This window comes from Pyrgilauda ruficollis, unplaced genomic scaffold, assembly GCF_017590135.1.
Source record: "Pyrgilauda ruficollis isolate IOZ18807 unplaced genomic scaffold, ASM1759013v1 scaffold115, whole genome shotgun sequence".
NCBI lineage: Eukaryota > Metazoa > Chordata > Aves > Passeriformes > Passeridae > Pyrgilauda > Pyrgilauda ruficollis.
In genome coordinates, this window is record NW_024509766.1 from 1,370,153 (window position 1) to 1,387,976 (window position 17,824).

General features: G+C 54.0%; 2 protein-coding genes across 2 annotated transcripts in view; one reads left to right on the top strand and one right to left on the bottom strand.

The window, feature by feature from the left end:
* SBNO2 (strawberry notch homolog 2) overlaps nt 1–7,099 on the bottom strand; it is a 43,783-nt gene extending 36,684 nt beyond the window's left edge. Inside the window, exons 1-3 of the mRNA XM_041481451.1 lie at nt 6,961–7,099; nt 4,267–4,490; nt 2,873–2,952 (exon numbers count right to left, since the gene is read on the bottom strand). Of these exons, the coding sequence (XP_041337385.1) occupies nt 2,873–2,952; nt 4,267–4,365 (179 nt within the window). The 5' untranslated portion in view covers nt 4,366–4,490; nt 6,961–7,099. The remainder of the gene's footprint in view (nt 1–2,872; nt 2,953–4,266; nt 4,491–6,960) is intronic.
* Nucleotides 7,100–14,111: 7,012 nt separating this feature from the next.
* STK11 (serine/threonine kinase 11) overlaps nt 14,112–17,824 on the top strand; it is a 31,814-nt gene continuing 28,101 nt past the window's right edge. Inside the window, exon 1 of the mRNA XM_041482432.1 lies at nt 14,112–15,748. Within this exon, the coding sequence (XP_041338366.1) occupies nt 15,459–15,748 (290 nt within the window). The 5' untranslated portion in view covers nt 14,112–15,458. The remainder of the gene's footprint in view (nt 15,749–17,824) is intronic.

The window sequence follows — 17,824 nt, forward strand, 5'->3', positions numbered from 1 at the left end:
CCAGGCACCGCTCCGAAACCCTCCTTGGAAAGCCCCAAAATCCCTTCAGTACCTTTGGAGCTGGGCTTTACCTTCCCTCGACTCAGAACTCAAAGGTGTCTCCTCTCATTTGCAGGGCTGGCACAGAGCCATTGAAAAGTTTGCTTGAAATAAATTGAGGCAAAAACGCTTTAAACTGGAAGAATCAGGTCAGTGAGCCTGTCACAGCCAAGGTGTGAACACTGCCCTGTCCCCACCTGCTCAGCCTCTCCAGGGCTTAGTTCCTGGTAAACTGCTCCATGGAAGCTACTGTGGGTCACAGCTTCCCTCAGATGCTGAGGGGCTTCACTGGACAATCAAAAACCGTTCCAGAAAGGAAATTTATGCTGGTTTAATCACACCAGCTGCCCAAAGAGGAACGCTCCGTTGCAATTCCGCTGCATTCCAGCTGCTCATCCGTGACCCAATGCATCCAAAGCCCTTCTGGGCCCACACTGCCACTTCTCTGAGACCTCCCATGAGTGTTTTGGCCAGGCTCCATCCTCTGTCCTCCACTCAGAGATGCAAACTTCTCATCTCAAGGCAGTGGAAGATCAGGGAGAGCTGAGAGGTCACAGGCTGCCCCGGCACTAGCCTGGCACTTTCCTTCCTCATCAGACACCAATCCATGTTTTTCAGAGCCTGCTTTATTTCAGCGAGCAATGCTTCATGCAGAGATGGAAAAGGGCCTAAAAACAGCAAGAAAACTGGGGACAAAGCTTTGCTGCAGCTGTGTGACACTCATCCAACAGCACAACTGGGCTGCCCCAGATCCCCCCCAGCCAGGAACGTGCTGAGCCTCCAGCAGCAAGGGAAGCTGAGCTCTGCAGGGATAATTTCCTCAGAAAAGAGCTGAGCTGCTGCTCTTCAGTGCTCTGAACCTCCCTGGTTCTTTCAGGGAGGCTTAATGCACTGTTGACATTTGTCAGGTTAAGAAAATCTGATCCCAAGAGGCCACATTTGGGGTCTTCTAAAGAAATTCCCCAGCATGAAAGTGAGCTCCTGAAAAGAAACAGGAAAAACCTGCTTCAGGATAAAGGTGTTGCTATGAGAATAAGCCCTGTCCAAACACAGCCACTTGCAAATGAGATTTCTCTGTAAGGATTCTGAAGAAAAACGTGCGCCACCTCTAAAGCCAGCTGCATTTTTTCATGTTACAGCATGGGCTACAATTACAACTGCCTTTAAAATCCCACTTCTCAATGTTTCCATTCCTTCCAGGATTCCTACCTGTAACCCCCTCACCCTAAATCCACCTAAAACAGAGTCAGTGCCATTTTCAAATACAAAAAGCACAGACTATTTTTTTTTAAATGTGAAATGCAGATATGGAAGATCTCACCTGAAGGGTGATTTTTACACCTCCTGGGGTATGAAGAACAAGAAGCTAAAGGTGCAGCCTTGGCTAAATCATTCCCTAGCAAATCATTACTACAAGGGGCCTCATTTCCAGAAGTAACTCCAGCAAAGGCAGCAAGTCCAGGTTTGTGTCAGACACAGGCATGTCCTTGCAGGATCAGGCTGTAATGTTCCCGGCAGCGCTGGTACGAGCGGCACCGAACAGGAAGAGAGTGAGGGGCAAAGCCAGAACAAATGGTCAAGAGGAAAAAAAAAAAAAAAAAAAAACCCCAATGCAATAGATAAACACAATCTAATCTTGTGGTTCAATGCAGCAAAACAGAAATTCTGTTATAGCTCTCCGGAGGATTCACAACATGTAATTTACAGGAATCCTGCTCAAAAAGCACAGCCCCTTCCAATCAGCAAGGCTGGCCAAGAGCAAAGGGCCTGAATGGATCTGAGAAGTCTCCTGTTCTCCTGTGGGGAGGAGCTGGCACAGCCCAGCTCCCTCAGCACCTGTGGGGCAGCTTCTGGTACCCTCTCATGGGGGACTGCCCTGTGCATCCCCCCCGTGCTGCCAGGCAGCTCCTGCTGTGGCCAGAGGGGACCAGGGCCACCACAGGGACAGGAGTCCCCTCACCCCCTGGCAGAGGGGCTGATCCTCACTGCTCCTATCTGCCTGGAACTCACACCCTCACAGGGAGGGATCCCACCATGGAGATGCCATAATCCCTTTATGAGGGAGGTTACATTAAATCTCCAGTTTAATGCCAGGCACATGGAACACAGTTGTTAGCTCAGGATGTCAAATCCTGCTTCTTTCAGTTTTCCTTCCTCCCACCTCTGACCTAGATAAAGGAACACATCCTGTGTGCCACTCCCTGGATTCACAGAGACCAAAGAAGCCATGGATCAGCTCAAACCCCCAGCCCCACCAGAGTCCCCATCCAAGTCACCCAGTGATGGCACAAGGCCACTTTATGTTGTCCAAACATGTCATATCCCACCTTGTGGTCCAGGATGAAGGTTCATTGTAAAGGGAAAATGGAAAACAAAATTCTTCAGTACAGACATGACATGGTTGTTAATGTCAGTCACTTCCAGTGACATGGCAAAGGATTTTAACATCACCCAAAACCTAATACCCAGTACAGGTAACATCTTCCTCCACATCTGTGCAAAGCTAGAGATTGCCCAGTGTTTGCTCAGTTGGATCTGCTAAGAATTCCATTAGTGTTACAAATCCAGGCTAAACCAAAGCTTGTTTCTCCCTTACTGCAGCCTCCAGGTTTAACAGAAAACAAAGGTTTTTTCTCATTTTTAAAAACAAAAAGCTGTCTGCTGCTGTTCCCAAGCTGCAGCAGCGTCTGAAATGCCACAAGATCAGCAGAGTGATGCAATTATTTCCCCATCAGATCGTGAAATAAAGTAAACATGGAAAGCAGCGAAGAAACAGTTGAATCACGGGGTGTGCAAGAGCAGAGGGGATTAGACAAAGGAGAACAGCACTCACTGGTTTTCACTTGGGAAAGATGAGGTTGGGAAAGAGACTGGGTAGCAGCTGCTCCATGAGTCGGCGGCCAGCATGGAATTCTGCAAGCAGAAGGCACAACAGTTAGAGCAGCAGAGGCCTGGAACCATCACTTGGGGCTGCAGGTACGAGGGCAGGCCCTTGGCTTCCCTCCCTCTGTGCTTCCCAGAGGCAGAGGTGGCTCCTTGTCTCTCGAGCAGGACTCCAGTTTCAGCTTTGGAACCTACTCCCCCCTACCACTGTCCCCAGAGGGTCACCAGGGTCAGTCCCCTTCCCCAGCCCTTTCACAGGACACTCTGAAGGGACAAGAGGAAATGGCATCAAGAGGAAATGGCATCAAGCTGCACCACGAGATGTTCAGGCTGGACATCAGGAGGAATTTATTTGTGGAAAGGGTAGTCAGGCATTGGCAGGGGCTGCCCAGGGAGGTGGTGGAGTCCTCATCCCTGGAGGTGAACAAGGAAGGACTGGATGTGGCACTCAGTGCTCTGGTGTGGTGACAAGGTGGGAATCAGTCACAGATTGAACTTGATGACCTTGAAGGTCCTTTCCAACCTCAGTGATTCCATGATTCTGTGATTCAGTCTCTGTGGGATGTCAGCACCAAGCCAATAACCTGAAATTGGCCAGCAGAGGTCACACCTAAAAATGTCCTTTTGTGCCTTTTGTCTTCTCACTTCGAAAAAAAGTCTGCAGTTAATGGCAAGGTCTTAGCTCAGCTCAAACCAATAAAATCAGGGAGAGAACACAGTATCTCCTTACTCAGCTCCACAGCAGCCTTTAATCTGTTCTTTTTGTGTCCAAAGCAATGAAATTTTGTACTTGAAGCAAGAGGAACTCAGGCCTCGCTTGAACCTCTGTGTCCCTGCATGTGACACATTCCAGAGTTTGAAACAGAAAGAGAAAACTCCAGGAACACATCAGCTATTTTGGGACAGGGTTTGCTTTTTGCCCTGTTGGACAAATGCATCAGGGACCTGGTCTGGTTTTAGCAGCTATATCAGGACAAATACAACTTATTTATCTCTGCTGCTCTGGAAACAGGGACAGCTGGACCCGGGCACAGATTCACACGCCTGGCAGAGATGTGCTGGGGTAGGAACAAGGTCTGCAATCCTGGGCAGATTCTCTCAGTCTCTTCAGTCCTTCCTCAAGGAGCTGGCAACCAGCAGCTTTCAGAGAGGCTTTGTTTTAATCACAGCCCTGCTTTTCCCTCCTCACTCCAATCCTGCAACCCCCTGCGCAGCTGCCTGGGAAGTCTGGAAATTGCTGCTGTAAACACAGACCAGGACTCCCAGGATCTACCAGGCCAGACTGCTCTGCCCAGACCCCTCCTGGGCACAGCCTCCCCCTCCCCAGGATCTGCAGGGTCTCACCTCCACATCCGGCACGGCGAGCTGGGAGCGGAGGCCAGGGATGCCGCGGACGGCATCGCCCGGCTGCTGGTGCTGTGGGAAGCTGTTCCCCCCATCCATGGTGGGGTGAGAGCATCAGCCCGTGTCCTGCCTCATGGAGTCCTCAGGAGGGTGGGACAGGCTGTGGAGTGACGGGTGGTGGCAGCGTCTTTAACTGTGCTCTTCACCCTGCACCATGTCCTGGGCTGGGAAAGAAAGGCACGTTTAGGTTTTGTGAAAGGAGAGGTGGGGGGAAAAAAAAAAACCTACTTGTAAGGTTAAACATAGCTTAGAGATGAGCAAACAGCCACCAGCCTGTGAAATGCTGCTGCCTCTTCTGAAAAGAGAGGGTTTTATGGGAAACAGAGCTCTCCATTACCACCACACCTGGAATTCACCCAGGCTGGAACTGGAACACACCTCTCCTGCCTTTCACACGAGGAGCCTGCAGGTCCCTAAGATCACCCACAGCTGGGCTCAGCCTAAGGAATTTGCTTATCTAATGTAAGAAGACTCTACACTCCTGTGTAAACTCACGGTAATCAATTCCCCCAAATCACCTGTTTTTTCCAAAAATACGCTCTGGAGGTGGGACACTGCTGAGCCAGCAGTGAACCCTCAGCTCCCACCCCGTGGCACACTGGGGTCTCCCCAGCTCCAAGGCAGATGTTTCTGTGCCTTTCCCACGCCAGTCAAACCCAACAATACCTTGCTACACATTTGAAATTAATAGTATTAAGACCACAAATTCCTGAATTTATCAGCTTCTGGCACTTTACCTTTTGCCAGCAAAAGGGGATCCAATGCAGGAGCATTGTCCTGGCAGGATTAACTCCACAGTAACACCCTGCCTCCAGGGCAGCTTCTCAGTCAAAACCACCAAACTGATTAATTTTCTTCTAAATTCTCCATAATCCCACAGGAAACCAATTTCCAAGTGGATTTAATGGATTAAAATAAAAAAAGAGATGGTGAAAGCAACCTACACAACCAGAGGAGCAGAGAAAAGCATCCACAATGTCTTTACTTCCACTGAATCTTTCTTTGTCGCTTCCTGCCTTCCTCCCCAGAAGCTGAGGAAATCAAAGTGGCCAAAACCTCTGGATGGAGCAATCCAGCCACACACAACACCTACAGACACAGACCAAAGCTGTAATTTAAAAGAGCCACCTCTGATCATTCAGGACACACTATTTGCTACTAGAAATATTTTTGAAAAGCCATTTCTGACTCCGAGGCGCTTTAAAAATAAGTGACCTTGAGGTGGACAAAATGACTGCAGCATTTGCAATGGAAAGTGAAATTAAAGTGACTCTTTCTGCCTTTCCGTGGTGCCACAGCTGTGCCAGCAGTGCCCTCTGTGTAGGGTTCATGTGGGGGCTGCAGGGACCAGCCAGGACCCCCAGCCAGGACCCCTGAGCCTGGACACTGATCCTACAGTGGAGTCACAGGCAAAGCCCTCAAGTGCCAAGGATGTTCTGTGTGAAAAGCAGAGTTCAGCAGTCACATCCCACCTATGGAATGCTGCGTAGAGCTCCCAAAGGGATTATTTGGGTTTTGGTTTTCTTGTAGGGAGAAGGTCACCCTTTTCTATTTTGCAAAGATTCCCTTCTACTCCTGCTCAGCTTTACCCAAGACAGGGCTGAGCTTTGCTGGTCTCAGGGTCAACGTCACCAACTGCTCTGTGTCTATAAAATCCTGTGACTCTTCCTTACACCAGACTTCAGGGGTTTTGCTGCTTTTCTTTTTTTTTTTTTCCTCTACTTGCAACAGATTTTGAGAGGAAATCAGCAGCAGTGATTCCCGTAAGAGCCATAGCAAATATACAGCTTTACTTACATATCCAAAGGAACTTAGGAAGGGTAAAATCAATATCAGTATCCCTCCGTGCCTGCTCTGCATTAGGTCGTGTCTCACACCACCAGATCTCACTGGTGGGCCCTGCAGAGCAGAGGCTGCCTCTAAAGCAGCACCAGCTCCCTGGGAAAACTGAACAACAGATCACACCCCACTGGAAAAATGAAGGAAAACTGCTTAGCAAGAAAACTGGAATCTCTGGACCTTGGTTTGTGGGGGGCTGTAGTGCAAAATACACCCAAGCACTGAAAACAGGGGGGGAAAGAGGCACCAAGAGACCACTCCACAGCTGGTACCATTCCAGCCACGCTTCAGTCCTGGAGGATGCTGAGGGAACTCTTTACCCCAGGAGAGCGGCACCAGCACTTACTGGACACCCCAAAATCCAACCTGCACCTGCCAAATCTTTGTGCTGCAAAAAGAGTTCCTGGTGATGAACATGGAGGCTGACCCAGCTCTCACTCTGATCACACTCCAGTGCCAGGGGCTGCTGTCCAGTTTACACTCCCAAATTCCAAGAAAGAACTAAATAAAACACTCATTAAATCCAGAGTTAGAGACTTGCATGAGCCTGAGGACAGCAGGACAACACCCAGCACAAGAACAGAGAAGTGGGAACAGCCCTCAGTTTGTGCCTATCCCGCCATCCTCCAGGCAGCCACACCACGGAAAACCATAAAAATCAGCAAGTTCCAAAGTGCTTCCACTTCCACATCCCATCCTGCTGCTGCGAGAGTAAACACTGATTACACAGAGGCCCACACACGTGAGGGAACCGCTGTAGCAACTTTTTAAGTGATTTTCCACCGCTTCTCTTACCAAACATACTCCGACCAAGCAGCAGCTTCCGCTGTTATGGCAAATCCCCAGAGACGAGGCTCCCGGTCCCAGCACTCGTGTTGGGAGAGGGCTGGGAGAGCAAAACCCAGCCCTCAGCGGCAGCAGCAGCACACAGAGACCGTTCCCAACTTCAGTCACGTCTCCTTGCAGCAGCACTATGGAAGAGCAGCCATCCCCCAGATCCAGAGGGAGGACACGACCCTAAAAATCCCACTGGACATTTTCCTTCCTGGCCGGGCAGCCCAGGTTTGAAAGCGAAAGCAGCTCCCTGCACGGGATGACGAAGCCCCTGAGTGATTTCATCCTATCACTGAGCTCCAGAACAGTTTCAATATTCCAAACAGTTTGCTTAAAGGTTTGCTGTCAGCAGAGGGACTAAGGAGCAGCTCCAGCCTGGAATTCCTCTGGAAGGAATTCATCATGTCTAGAGGTTACAGAGCACAATTTTCAGCTTTTAACAGCTTGAGCTTTTTAGGCATTTCTCAGACCGGCACTCCAGCAGGAAAATTCCAATTGGGAACACACAAAGAATTGCTGTGCTGTAACCAGGATGGACAGAGATGGGAGTAAGGGCTTGGATCACTGATAACTGCGATCAGGAGAGGTGAAAACAACCCAGTAAACGCAGCCAGCACTTCCTCCTGTTGTGTTCCACCCTTTGTTGGTGTATTTTAAATTGCCTCCATTAAAGGAACACAGCCAGAAACCCACAGACATGCCTGGAGCAGCGGGAGCTAAACCTGCCGATCATGAATTACCACGCGCTGGGAACAACAAAAACACCTTGGGAATGTGATCCTGTTCTTCCTCCTGCTCAGGGATCAGTTCCCCTCACTCTGCCCACCCTACAGAGCAGAGGAGGAGCCCCAAAATGTCCCCACCTTGCTCTACCCACTCATGAGCCCCCAGCACGGGCACCCACGGGAGCTGCAGCTGGAGGGAATTCTGCGGGATATGGTCTGGATGTAACGGCCCCAAAGAAATGGGAAGTCAACCCTACGGAACTCTGAACAGCCAGTTTTACTTCTCAAGCACCCAGGCACCTTCAAGTTCCTCTTTCATGCTTCTCCTTGACGTATTTTTGGGAAGTTTAGACCAAACAATCAGATGGGAATAGGACTCGGTCCCGCCACCAACACAAAGGAGAACACCAGAGCAGAAAACGCGTATTGTGGGTGATGAAAATGGAATTGCTTCAGGGCATCCTAAGCCAGCACTTTGAGCCACCCTGATCTCCTGAATGCATGGAAAAGGCTCCTGGGACACAAGCATTGCAGCCCTGGAGCTGGGCACAGCACTGCCAGGCTCCAGGGCAAATCCCAGAGCACCTGAGCACCACAAGTCAATGCAGAACAATCCACGCAGCCAATTAACTGTGGGAATTAGTCTGTAAGGAAAGGGAAGAAAAATCTGGATCGTTCCAGAGATTCTTGCAAGAGCTGTGGCAGTGAAGGCAAAAGAACTAATCTGCCCTCCAAGGACAGCAGAGTTTCTACAGGGAAGAGCTTGATGCTTCAAGAAGTACTTGCTGCTCCTTGTCTGACACTCAGACCATATAGGGGAAAACCAATCAAATACAGCTTTTTGGAGGGAAAAGTCCCTTTTAGGAGAAAATATTAACTGCCCCCCATAGGTAAATTCCACCTATCCCTGCTTTTCCACCTGGGAGAACACATAGGACTATTTCTGGACAGGGCAAAAACGCCTCCAGACACCACCCATGCTCTGCCAAGGAACTCGGCACGTTCCTGTGTAAATCCACCCAGCACCAACATTCCCAAAGCACAAACACATCCCTGCAAGGCAGAGGCAGTGGCTCAGACATGGGGTCATGGAACATTCCCAAAATCAGGGCTTTGGGCATCCCCCCAGCACAAGGCAGAGCCTGAGCAGGGCACTCAGAACACTGGGGCTGCTCCCCTTCCACAAAGAACTTGGCCAAGCAAGGTCAGAAGCCAAAAAAATGCAGGTCCCAAATTCCTTACATTTTTTCCCCAGTTTCTCTCCTGAGAGACACTTAGGAGAAACCCTCTGGACCTGAGCAGGTCCCAACGTTCTGTTTCACACACAGCCACTCACGGTAGAAAAACCACTCCAGGACATCAAAGCAAACTTCCCCACGGATTAGGGCAGCCTTAAGGCAGACTCAACGCGCACCTGCTCCGTGAGAGGCGTGTGCTCACTTTGATCACACCCACACTTGTGCAGACCTCGGTTGTGTAACCAAAAAAGGCTTAAGAGTTTTAAGTTTTAAACAGAAAAATGTCTCAGGAGAGTATAAACCTTTCCTGAAGGATCCAGACTCTTATGGTGACAAGTCACAGCGTGGTTTGCTCCTGTGCAGAGACCTCCCAGGAACATTTGAATGAGACCGGTACAAGCTTATTTTAGGAAAATGAGGGTGTAAACACCCAAAAAACAGACCCCCATGAAGTAAAGAGCTTTTTACAGAGATAGCAGAGCTCAGGCTTCCAAAAGCTCCAGCTGGCAGCTGATGGAGCTCTGCAAAACCTGGCAGTGCTGCACGGGACACGCAGCACTCCCAACCCCACAGCAACAGTATTAGCACTCCATTTTCCACTTCAACATTCCCACCACCAGCTGCTCTTGGTTCAGCCATTCCCACATGGCTCAGGACGAGCTCAATGCTCAGATGACACGAGGATGATGTGCAGCAGGAACAGCCCCAAAAAGGCACAGCCAACCTCAGCCAACACCCTCCTGCCCTCCAGACTCACCCCAGGACCAGAAAACCCTCTGGGGGCTTGGATCCCAGCTTTGGGATGCCGGTGCTGAACCTGCAGGACCTGCCCTGCCCAGCCTATCTCATTTTCACTGTAAATCAAGCCTGCTAAGGGGGGAGCCACAGTCCTTACACTGGAACTTACAGTTACTTTGAGGAGTTTTAGACCTGGCATTAGTATTTAATAATGTGAAGCCTCTGGTATCAGCCCAGTTAATGGTCTGACAGCACTGGTTCCGTGTTGCAGAGACTCTGAATTGGGCCAGTATGGGCTGCACCACAGCAGGAGCTCGGTGCATGATGGATTCATGGCTCCACACTGACAGAGAGGAAGTTTGGATCAGATATTAGGAAATCCCTCCCTGTGAAGATGCTGAGGCTCTGGCACAGAGAAGCTGTGGCCGCTCCATCCCTGGAACCCAAGGCCAGGTTGGACGGGGCTTGGAACACCCTGGGACAGTGGAGCGGGGTGCAGGAGAAGCAGGGCTCGGAACTCGGTCTCGGTGGGAGCCGGCAGGGTGGCCCCGAGTGATGAACGGGTAGAGAAGCCCGCGGCTCCGGAGACCGGGAAAGGCCCGGGGCCGAAGGAACCCCCGAGGCAGAGGGAGCCTCCGGGGCCGCCTTCCCCCGCCCGGCCCCTCGCCCCCGTTCAGGAGCGGGCGCTGCCCCCGAGCGGCGGGTCCTGGCCCACACCCGGCCCCGGGACTGCCGGGGGGCTCCTGTGGGTGCCAGCACGGCCCATTCCACAGGCTTTGCATCGGTGCTGATGTGGAGTGCTCGCCTTTCATTCCTTGTCTGTCCATCCATCCCTCCACCCATCCATCCATCCATCCCTGCGTCCATCCCTCCACCCCTCCATCCATCCATCCATCCATCTCTCCATCCCTCCACCCCTCCATCCATCCATCCATCCATCTCTCCATCCCTCCACCCCTCCATCCATCCATCCATCCATCTCTCCATCCCTCCACCCCTCCATCCATCCATCCATCCATCTCTCCATCCCTCCACCCCTCCATCCATCCATCCATCCATCTCTCCATCCCTCCACCCCTCCATCCATCCATCCATCCATCCCTCCCTCCACCCATCCCTCCACCCATCCATCCAACCCATCCATCCATCCCTCTGTCCATCTCGGGGCAAACCAAAGTCCTGGAGCAGCCTTGGCTGCACACACCATCAGCACCATCAGGCTCCGCAGCCTGAGCAGTCTGTCCAGTCCTTTTCCTCTCAAAAGAAAAGGAGGTTCCTCACTTTTCCTCCCTTCAGGAGCCGGGCAGCAGCTCAATGCACAGAGGACACAGGAGAGCTGGAAACACTCAAACCCTGAGCAGCTTCCAAGGATTCTGCCCACTCCCATGCCACGAGTCCTGCTGTAGGAATTAAATGAATCACAGGGCTGGAGAATGACCTGCTCTGACCATCTCAGGCTCCTCACTCGTTTTCCCCTCACTGGGCCTTTTAATATTTTTAATTTCCCATTGCTTGCATTGGATTTATGCCACTTTTGCAGTTCCACAGTAAGAACAAAATCCCGAGGGGTCACACAAAAGCCTCCTGGATGTGTCTGTTTTTACACCAGCGCAGCAGCAGCCAGAGGGAACCGATTTATCCCCAAGAAGGGAAGTACTGGCAGATGGGAACCACGTTAACTCCGGGTCCTTGGGAACACTGGGTGTGTGCCAGAGGCAAAGGGGGAACCAGGAAGGTCTGTGACAGTTCCCTTCTCCCCCTGCTAATCCTATCCTTCATTCATTTGCATATAGTAATTAATCAAGGCAATCCTGTCACGTTTTACCTTCTTACACCCTTCTTACAGGGATCCTTCTTTTGAATCCCCCCCAGCTCTTTATTTGGTGTTACATAAATACAAATAAATAAGCACAGTGGGAGAACACACAGGGATGCATCCAGCACCAAATCAGCCTCCTCCCAGAGCCACCAAACCCGGTTTTCCCTTACCAGGATCTCTTCCTCCTCCCACCCCAGCCTGGATCCCAATTCACACAGGAAACCCCAAGACAGGCAATGAAGCAGAAGCGATGCTGGGCTGGGAGCACTGGGGCTGTCCTGTGCCTGCACTGGTGGGAGATGTGGGGACATGGCTGACTTGTGTCCTGCTCTGTTTGCCCCTTTACAGGAGCAGTGTCCCTGAAAAACAGCCTGGCTTCTCCAGGAACAGCCCTTCCTGAGCAGCTGGTCCCTGTAAGACACCCAGTCCCAGGAAATGGGGACAAAAATGGGAGTTTTTGGGCCCTGATCCCATGGGCGCAGCTGCAGAGCCGCTCCACATTGGGGTGTGCCCAGCTGCTGTCACCCACTGCCACTTCCTGTTTTTTCCCAGAGCCTGGAAATCCCCTGACTTTCCGTGGGGTGAGGGCTGTGGAGCCGTGCCGCCAGCTGGCCCTGTGCCCTCAGAGCTGCGGGAAGAGACAGCCAGGGGACAGACAACCCTGTGCAGTGCTGGGCTGGCTCTGGGGCCATGCAGGGGGCAGGGATGGGACCTGGCAGGAACCATCCCATGTCGGAATAAACCCTTCTGTGCCCCCTTGGCCAGGTTATGGGGCTCTAGAGGGTGAGGGGACAGCTCCTGCAGTGCTCCAGTGCCACAAGCTTGGCAGGTGTCAGCCATTTCCCCCAGCTTGTCACCTCCCCACTGGAGGGGACGATGCTGGTGCAAATATTTGGGAAAGCCTCTGGCTTTGCCTGATGCACCCAGAGCCCCAGTGGGGGACAGGGCTGGGGGGCTTGGGGGTACCTGGGAACACCCCATGTGAGTTCTTGGCTTGCCCTACTCCAGTGGCCCATTCCTGGAGAGTCGAGCAGGATTTTGCCGTCGGGGGGGATTGTTCTGCCACCCTGGTGGGAGAGTGAGCAGAACAGGCAGTGGGATGGGCAGGGAGCAGAGTGTGGAGTGCAAGGAGCTCCTCCAGCCGATCCTGCCCTCCCACTGCCGGGAACACCTCGGGAAGGGGATGCACAGCACTTACCAGAATTTCGGGGATGGGTTCCAGCACTTTGGACTCGGTGCCAAGACTGGAGTAAATCACCCAGGGCCCGGTGCCGTCATGACAGAAGCCATTGAGGGCGGAGGGAAAGGCAGTGCTAGCAGCATTGGAGGGCTTGGCAGAGCAGCCCCCTCCTCTGCACCCCCTCTTCAGAGCCCTTGGAACCTCCTCCCGAACCTTCACAGGCTCAAATTCCTTGAACAAACCAAATTCCTTGAACAAAGTGGAGCGTCGCAGTGCTCTGACCCTTTGGGGACCCAGGGGGCCCTGACCCTGCTCAGGCCCCCCAAAACGGGCTCAGGGCTCTCCCACCTGTGCTTTGGAATCCATGCAGTGCCAGGAGCTCTCGAGGAAAGGAAGAACTTAAGGATTTGTCCTGCCCTGCCTCAAATTAACTGCTCAGCTCTCGGAGCTGGTGCTCCATGCAGCAATCCCAGCTGAGTCTGGCTCCATCCCTTTCTCCAAAGGGTTTGTCCCTCCGGCACAGCGGGGCTGGAGGCAGCCACAGGAGCATCGTGCTCCCCTGAGCTGACACTGTACCAGCACCGGTTCCCGGTGGGAGCAGGCACGGCAGAGGCCGGAGCTGTCCCCGGGCTGGACAGGGGGCTCCGGTATCCGGTGAAACCGGGAGGAGACCCTTGAACACCCCTGCGGGGGGAAAACGTGTGCAGCCCAACCCTTAGGATGAGGATGCCCGCAGGAGAAGCGCCTCTGGCCGCGGCCGTGAGGGGGAGGCGGCGCCGAGAGGAGCCCGTTCCCTCGGGCCGTGCCGGGGCGCCGGAGCCGGGCGCCCTTATTGTGGGGATGCCCTCGCAGTTGCTTGGCTGGACTTACACAGCCACGCTGGGCAGGACGGGACGAGGTGCGGCCGGGACCGCGCGGGCTGGGGGACACCGCGGGGGGAGCGGGGTCAGCCCAAACCCGAAGCGGCTGCAGCGCGGCAGGCGGACCGCGAGGGCGGCGGGGCAGGGCCGGTCCGCGGCGGGGCAGGGCCGGCTCCGCGCCGGGTCCCGTCTCCATGACTCCCGCGCGCTCTTTGCCCTCCGCCCTTCACCTCCCGCCGCCCCGCCTCCGAGCGGTGACTGACAGCTCTCGCAGCCTATCGCAGCGCGCCGCCGCCGCCAGCCCCGCGCTCAGTCGCGACGGACATCTCGTATGAACTATCACATCTGAGTTTCACCTCAAACCCCGCCCATAGAGATGACGGACAGCTCAGTCAACCAATCATATAGCCCCGCCGCCGGCCGGAGTGGGTGGGAGGGTCGCTTGTAACGAACCAACCGGAACCCGACGTGATGCAGTCTCGGCCAATCAGCGTTCGAGAGCTCGGGGACGGGGCCGACAGCGTGGCCAATGGGGGCGCGCGCCGGGGCGGCGCGAGGCGCGGAGCGGGGCGGGGAGGGCGGTAACGGGGCGGCGCGACCGGGACAAGGAACGGGACCGGGGCCGGGAGAGCGCCAGGGGGCAGCGGCCGAGGGGCGGCCCCTGAACTTGGGGGGACGAGGGAGGCGGCGGCTCGGCGGGGCGGAGCGCGGCGCCGGGGCCCGGCCCGGCTCCCCCGCCTGGCGGCGGGGAGGGGGGACTCGGTCGCCCGCCCCCCCTCCCCCAGTTCACCGTTCGGGCCGGTGGGAGCGGCCGGAGCTGCCTGCGGGGAAGGACCCGGCCCGCGCCGGGAAGGGCCCGGAGGTCACCGAACCCCCCCGGGAGCCCGTCCCGTCCCGGCTCGGGCGCTGATTTTGTCGCACTGAAAGTGTCCTGTCCCCTGTCACCCCTCTCTGCTCTCCCGCTGTACCCTGCCAGCCCCGGTGACACCTGTGGGAGGTGCGGGAGGGACCGTCCGGGCCAGGTGGGCATCCCTGACCCCCTCTCCGTGAGGAGCCGGACACCGGGCAGAAGGCGCCCGGGAGGAGCCGGCTGTTGGGGCACGGGGCCGAGGGTCTCCCTGACCCCCCCCGGGGTCGACGGGGCCGGGGTGGGTTGTGTTGTCCTGCACCGCTGACACCCGGAGCTGAGGTGGTGACACATCATGTGCCGGGCGGAATCCCGGTGGATGAAGGATGCCCCCGGGAGCTCTCGGTAGGCACCGAAGGCCTCAAACTTTTGTAGGCGAAAGCGAAGACGCAAGAATTGTTTCGGAAAACTCCTTCAAGGAAACTTGCTTCCAGCTCCCCAACGGCTGAACCCCTCCCTCCGGCCCGTGCTCCGGGGAGGGCGGTGGGAGCACACCTTCCCACCCCAGCTGGGAATCATGAGCTCCTAAGGGATGGAAAGTCACGAGAGGGACTGGGAGCTGCTCTGGTTCCACGGGGTGGCCTGACGGCCCGGACATGACCTAACTCTTTAGGATCAAACTGGGCCCAGTCAAGGCCAGTTGACTGGGAAGAGCCCCCGGTAGCAGGACCGGGTCAGAAGCAACGTGAGTCCCAAACTGAGTGTGTCCCGTCACAGATTTATGTTCTTTTTCAAAGACATTCTGGAGCCAGGCCGGGATCTTTTGGCATCCAATTGACCTGGAAGCAGCTCTTAGGTTTGGTTTTCTTTTTTTTTTTTTTTCCCTTCTTTTTTTTTCTGGTTTTTTTTTTTTTATTATTATTCATGTTTGTACAATCTTCTGGATATTTTTTTCCCAAGAAGGAGTAAAAAGGGAGTGTTGGAAACTTAACAAACAGGATTAAAGCCCTGAGCGCTTAAGGAAAAAAACAGGTTAAGGAACTTAATCCAGGATGGATCTGCAGGAGCCCCAGCAGCTGGGAATGTTTGCTGAGAGCGAGCTGATGTCGGTGGGGATGGACACGTTCATCCACCGCATCGACTCCACCGAGGTCATTTACCAGCCCCGGCGCAAACGGGCCAAGCTCATCGGCAAGTACCTCATGGGAGACCTGCTGGGAGAGGGCTCCTACGGCAAAGTCAAGGAGATGCTGGACTCTGAGACCCTGTGCAGGAGAGCTGTGAAGATCCTGAAGAAGAAGAAGCTGCGCCGGATCCCCAACGGGGAGGCCAACGTGAAAAAGTGAGTAAGGAGCTCTGGGAGCTGAGGGGGTGAGCTTGGTCCGTGTTTGCCAGCTGAGCTCCTGTGTTGTTTTAGCTGACAGCGTGGCTCTGCTGTGGAAGTGCTTCCTAATCCACAGGTATTTAGGAATCTCTTTCCTCTGAACAGCAGCCAGTGCTCTGGGTGAGGCTGGGCACAGGGAAGGGACAGGTTCCCAAGGACTGGGACAGTCTGGAATGCACCACTTTGGTGTCATTTAATTTATAAATTATTGTTTCTTAAAGCAATTCCTCTGTGTTCTCTCACCTTTCCCAGCCAGCAGCACCTGGGCAAGGTGAGACCTTACAAACACACCTGGTGTCCTCACAGGGTTATTCCTGTGTCTGCCCAGGTGTTCCAAAGGCCCTGGAGCTCTCTGTGGTGGCAATTCCTCCTCCCACCCATGTGGAAGGTGGCTGGAACAGAATGCAGTATATGGGGGACCCCATGGGTACAGGAAGTTTTGGTTTTTTTTCCTTGGCTTCATTTCTAAGGTCCTTGGGAGTTAACTCAAGGCTCTCCCCAGCTGATTTCTGTGGCTGTAAAATGGGGCCAAGGGTTGTCAGCTCTCTGTGCCTCTGCCACACCTGGTTACTCAGGGCACAAAGCCCTCATGGAAGTGAACCCCAGGAGAAGCTGGATCCCTAGGGCTGCTGTGGGAACTTTCCCTTCCCTGGACCTGGCAGCAGCTGTGTCCCAGCCCTGCCAGGAGCTGCTTATCAGCCCTGCAGGAGCCTCTGCAGCCCAAACAACCCATGAGGGTTTATCTAGGCTGGGAGGGAGAGCTCTGAGAGGTCGAGGAGACTCTTGTGGTGTTGTGCTGCGGGTGAGCCCTGACCTGCAGAGTCCTGTGTCTGTCCCTCACTTTGATTTCCCAGTTTAGCTGTGGGATATTTCACATCCTGTCCCAGGACTGCTGTCAGGGAGCTCTCTCACTTTGCCTTCCAACCTTTCTTGACAGCCTTGGCTGTGGAACAGTCACATCCCAAGGCTGGGACCTCCCTGTCTCTCCCGTCCTGGCTCAGGTTCAGGACCAAGCAAACTTGGTTAATGTGTAATAAAATGTTTCTTGTTTTTCTGGTGGAGGCTGAGTGCCCCGTCCCTGGGTCCCTCCACGGGCACATCCAGAGCTGCCACTGGGGAACGTGGAGATAGTTTCCTCCTTAGGGAAGCTTTCAATGTAAATTAGGTAAAAAGAGCTTGCCCACATCAGGAGAGTTCCGTGCTCTCAGAGCCATGGGAATGCTCCTGTGTCCTGAGGTGAACTCCCTGGAAGTTTTATTCATGCCCAGAGTGGGGCTGTGAGTATCAGATGGGTCATTAAGGGAGTTATTAAAAGGGACTTTCTGTGGATGTTTCCTGGCTCAGCCCCACCTGCTCCAAAACACCAAGGCTGATTTTAGGTCTTGCCTTGTACCCAGGGGTTTACTTTAGTTCAAGTTCCTATTTCTGTTCCCTCATCCTTTTCCCTCTGCCCACCTATCCATGTGCTTTATCTGCTGCTTCAGTGGGGAATTTTAAGGCAAACTGTTGTATTTTGTGGCTCCCTGGTCCCCTGGCACTCTGAGCTTATCAGAACCCTTCAGCACTGTTGTGAGAGGGAGTGAAAGCTGTGTCTGCTCCGAGTGTGAGATATGTGACCAAACCCAGGTGTCTGAGTCGTCAGTGTGGGAGGAACAAAGTGCTGTGGGGTCTCCAGGTAGTGCTGGACAGGACACTGACACAGTATTTTAATGTCAGCACGGCCAGATTGCACTGGAATCTCACTTTGGGCAGCTGTGGTGGAGCAGCTCTGAGGATTTTATGCCCAAAAACTGCTCCTGTGCACAGGACAGCAGGAAATCAGTTTGTGGGCTGGATCACACCAGGGTTCTGCCTTCTCTCTTGGAATCTGATCACTGAAGTGATTTCCAGTGTTTCCTACCACACAGGGAAAAGCTGCACGTGAGGCTTGGGCTGTTGGGCAGAGGTGATGGGGTTATTGTGGTGGGCTTCTGCCTCTGCCCCCTCACAGGGCACCTCAGTGCTGCTTCAGCTGTGCTGATAGTGTGTCAACCA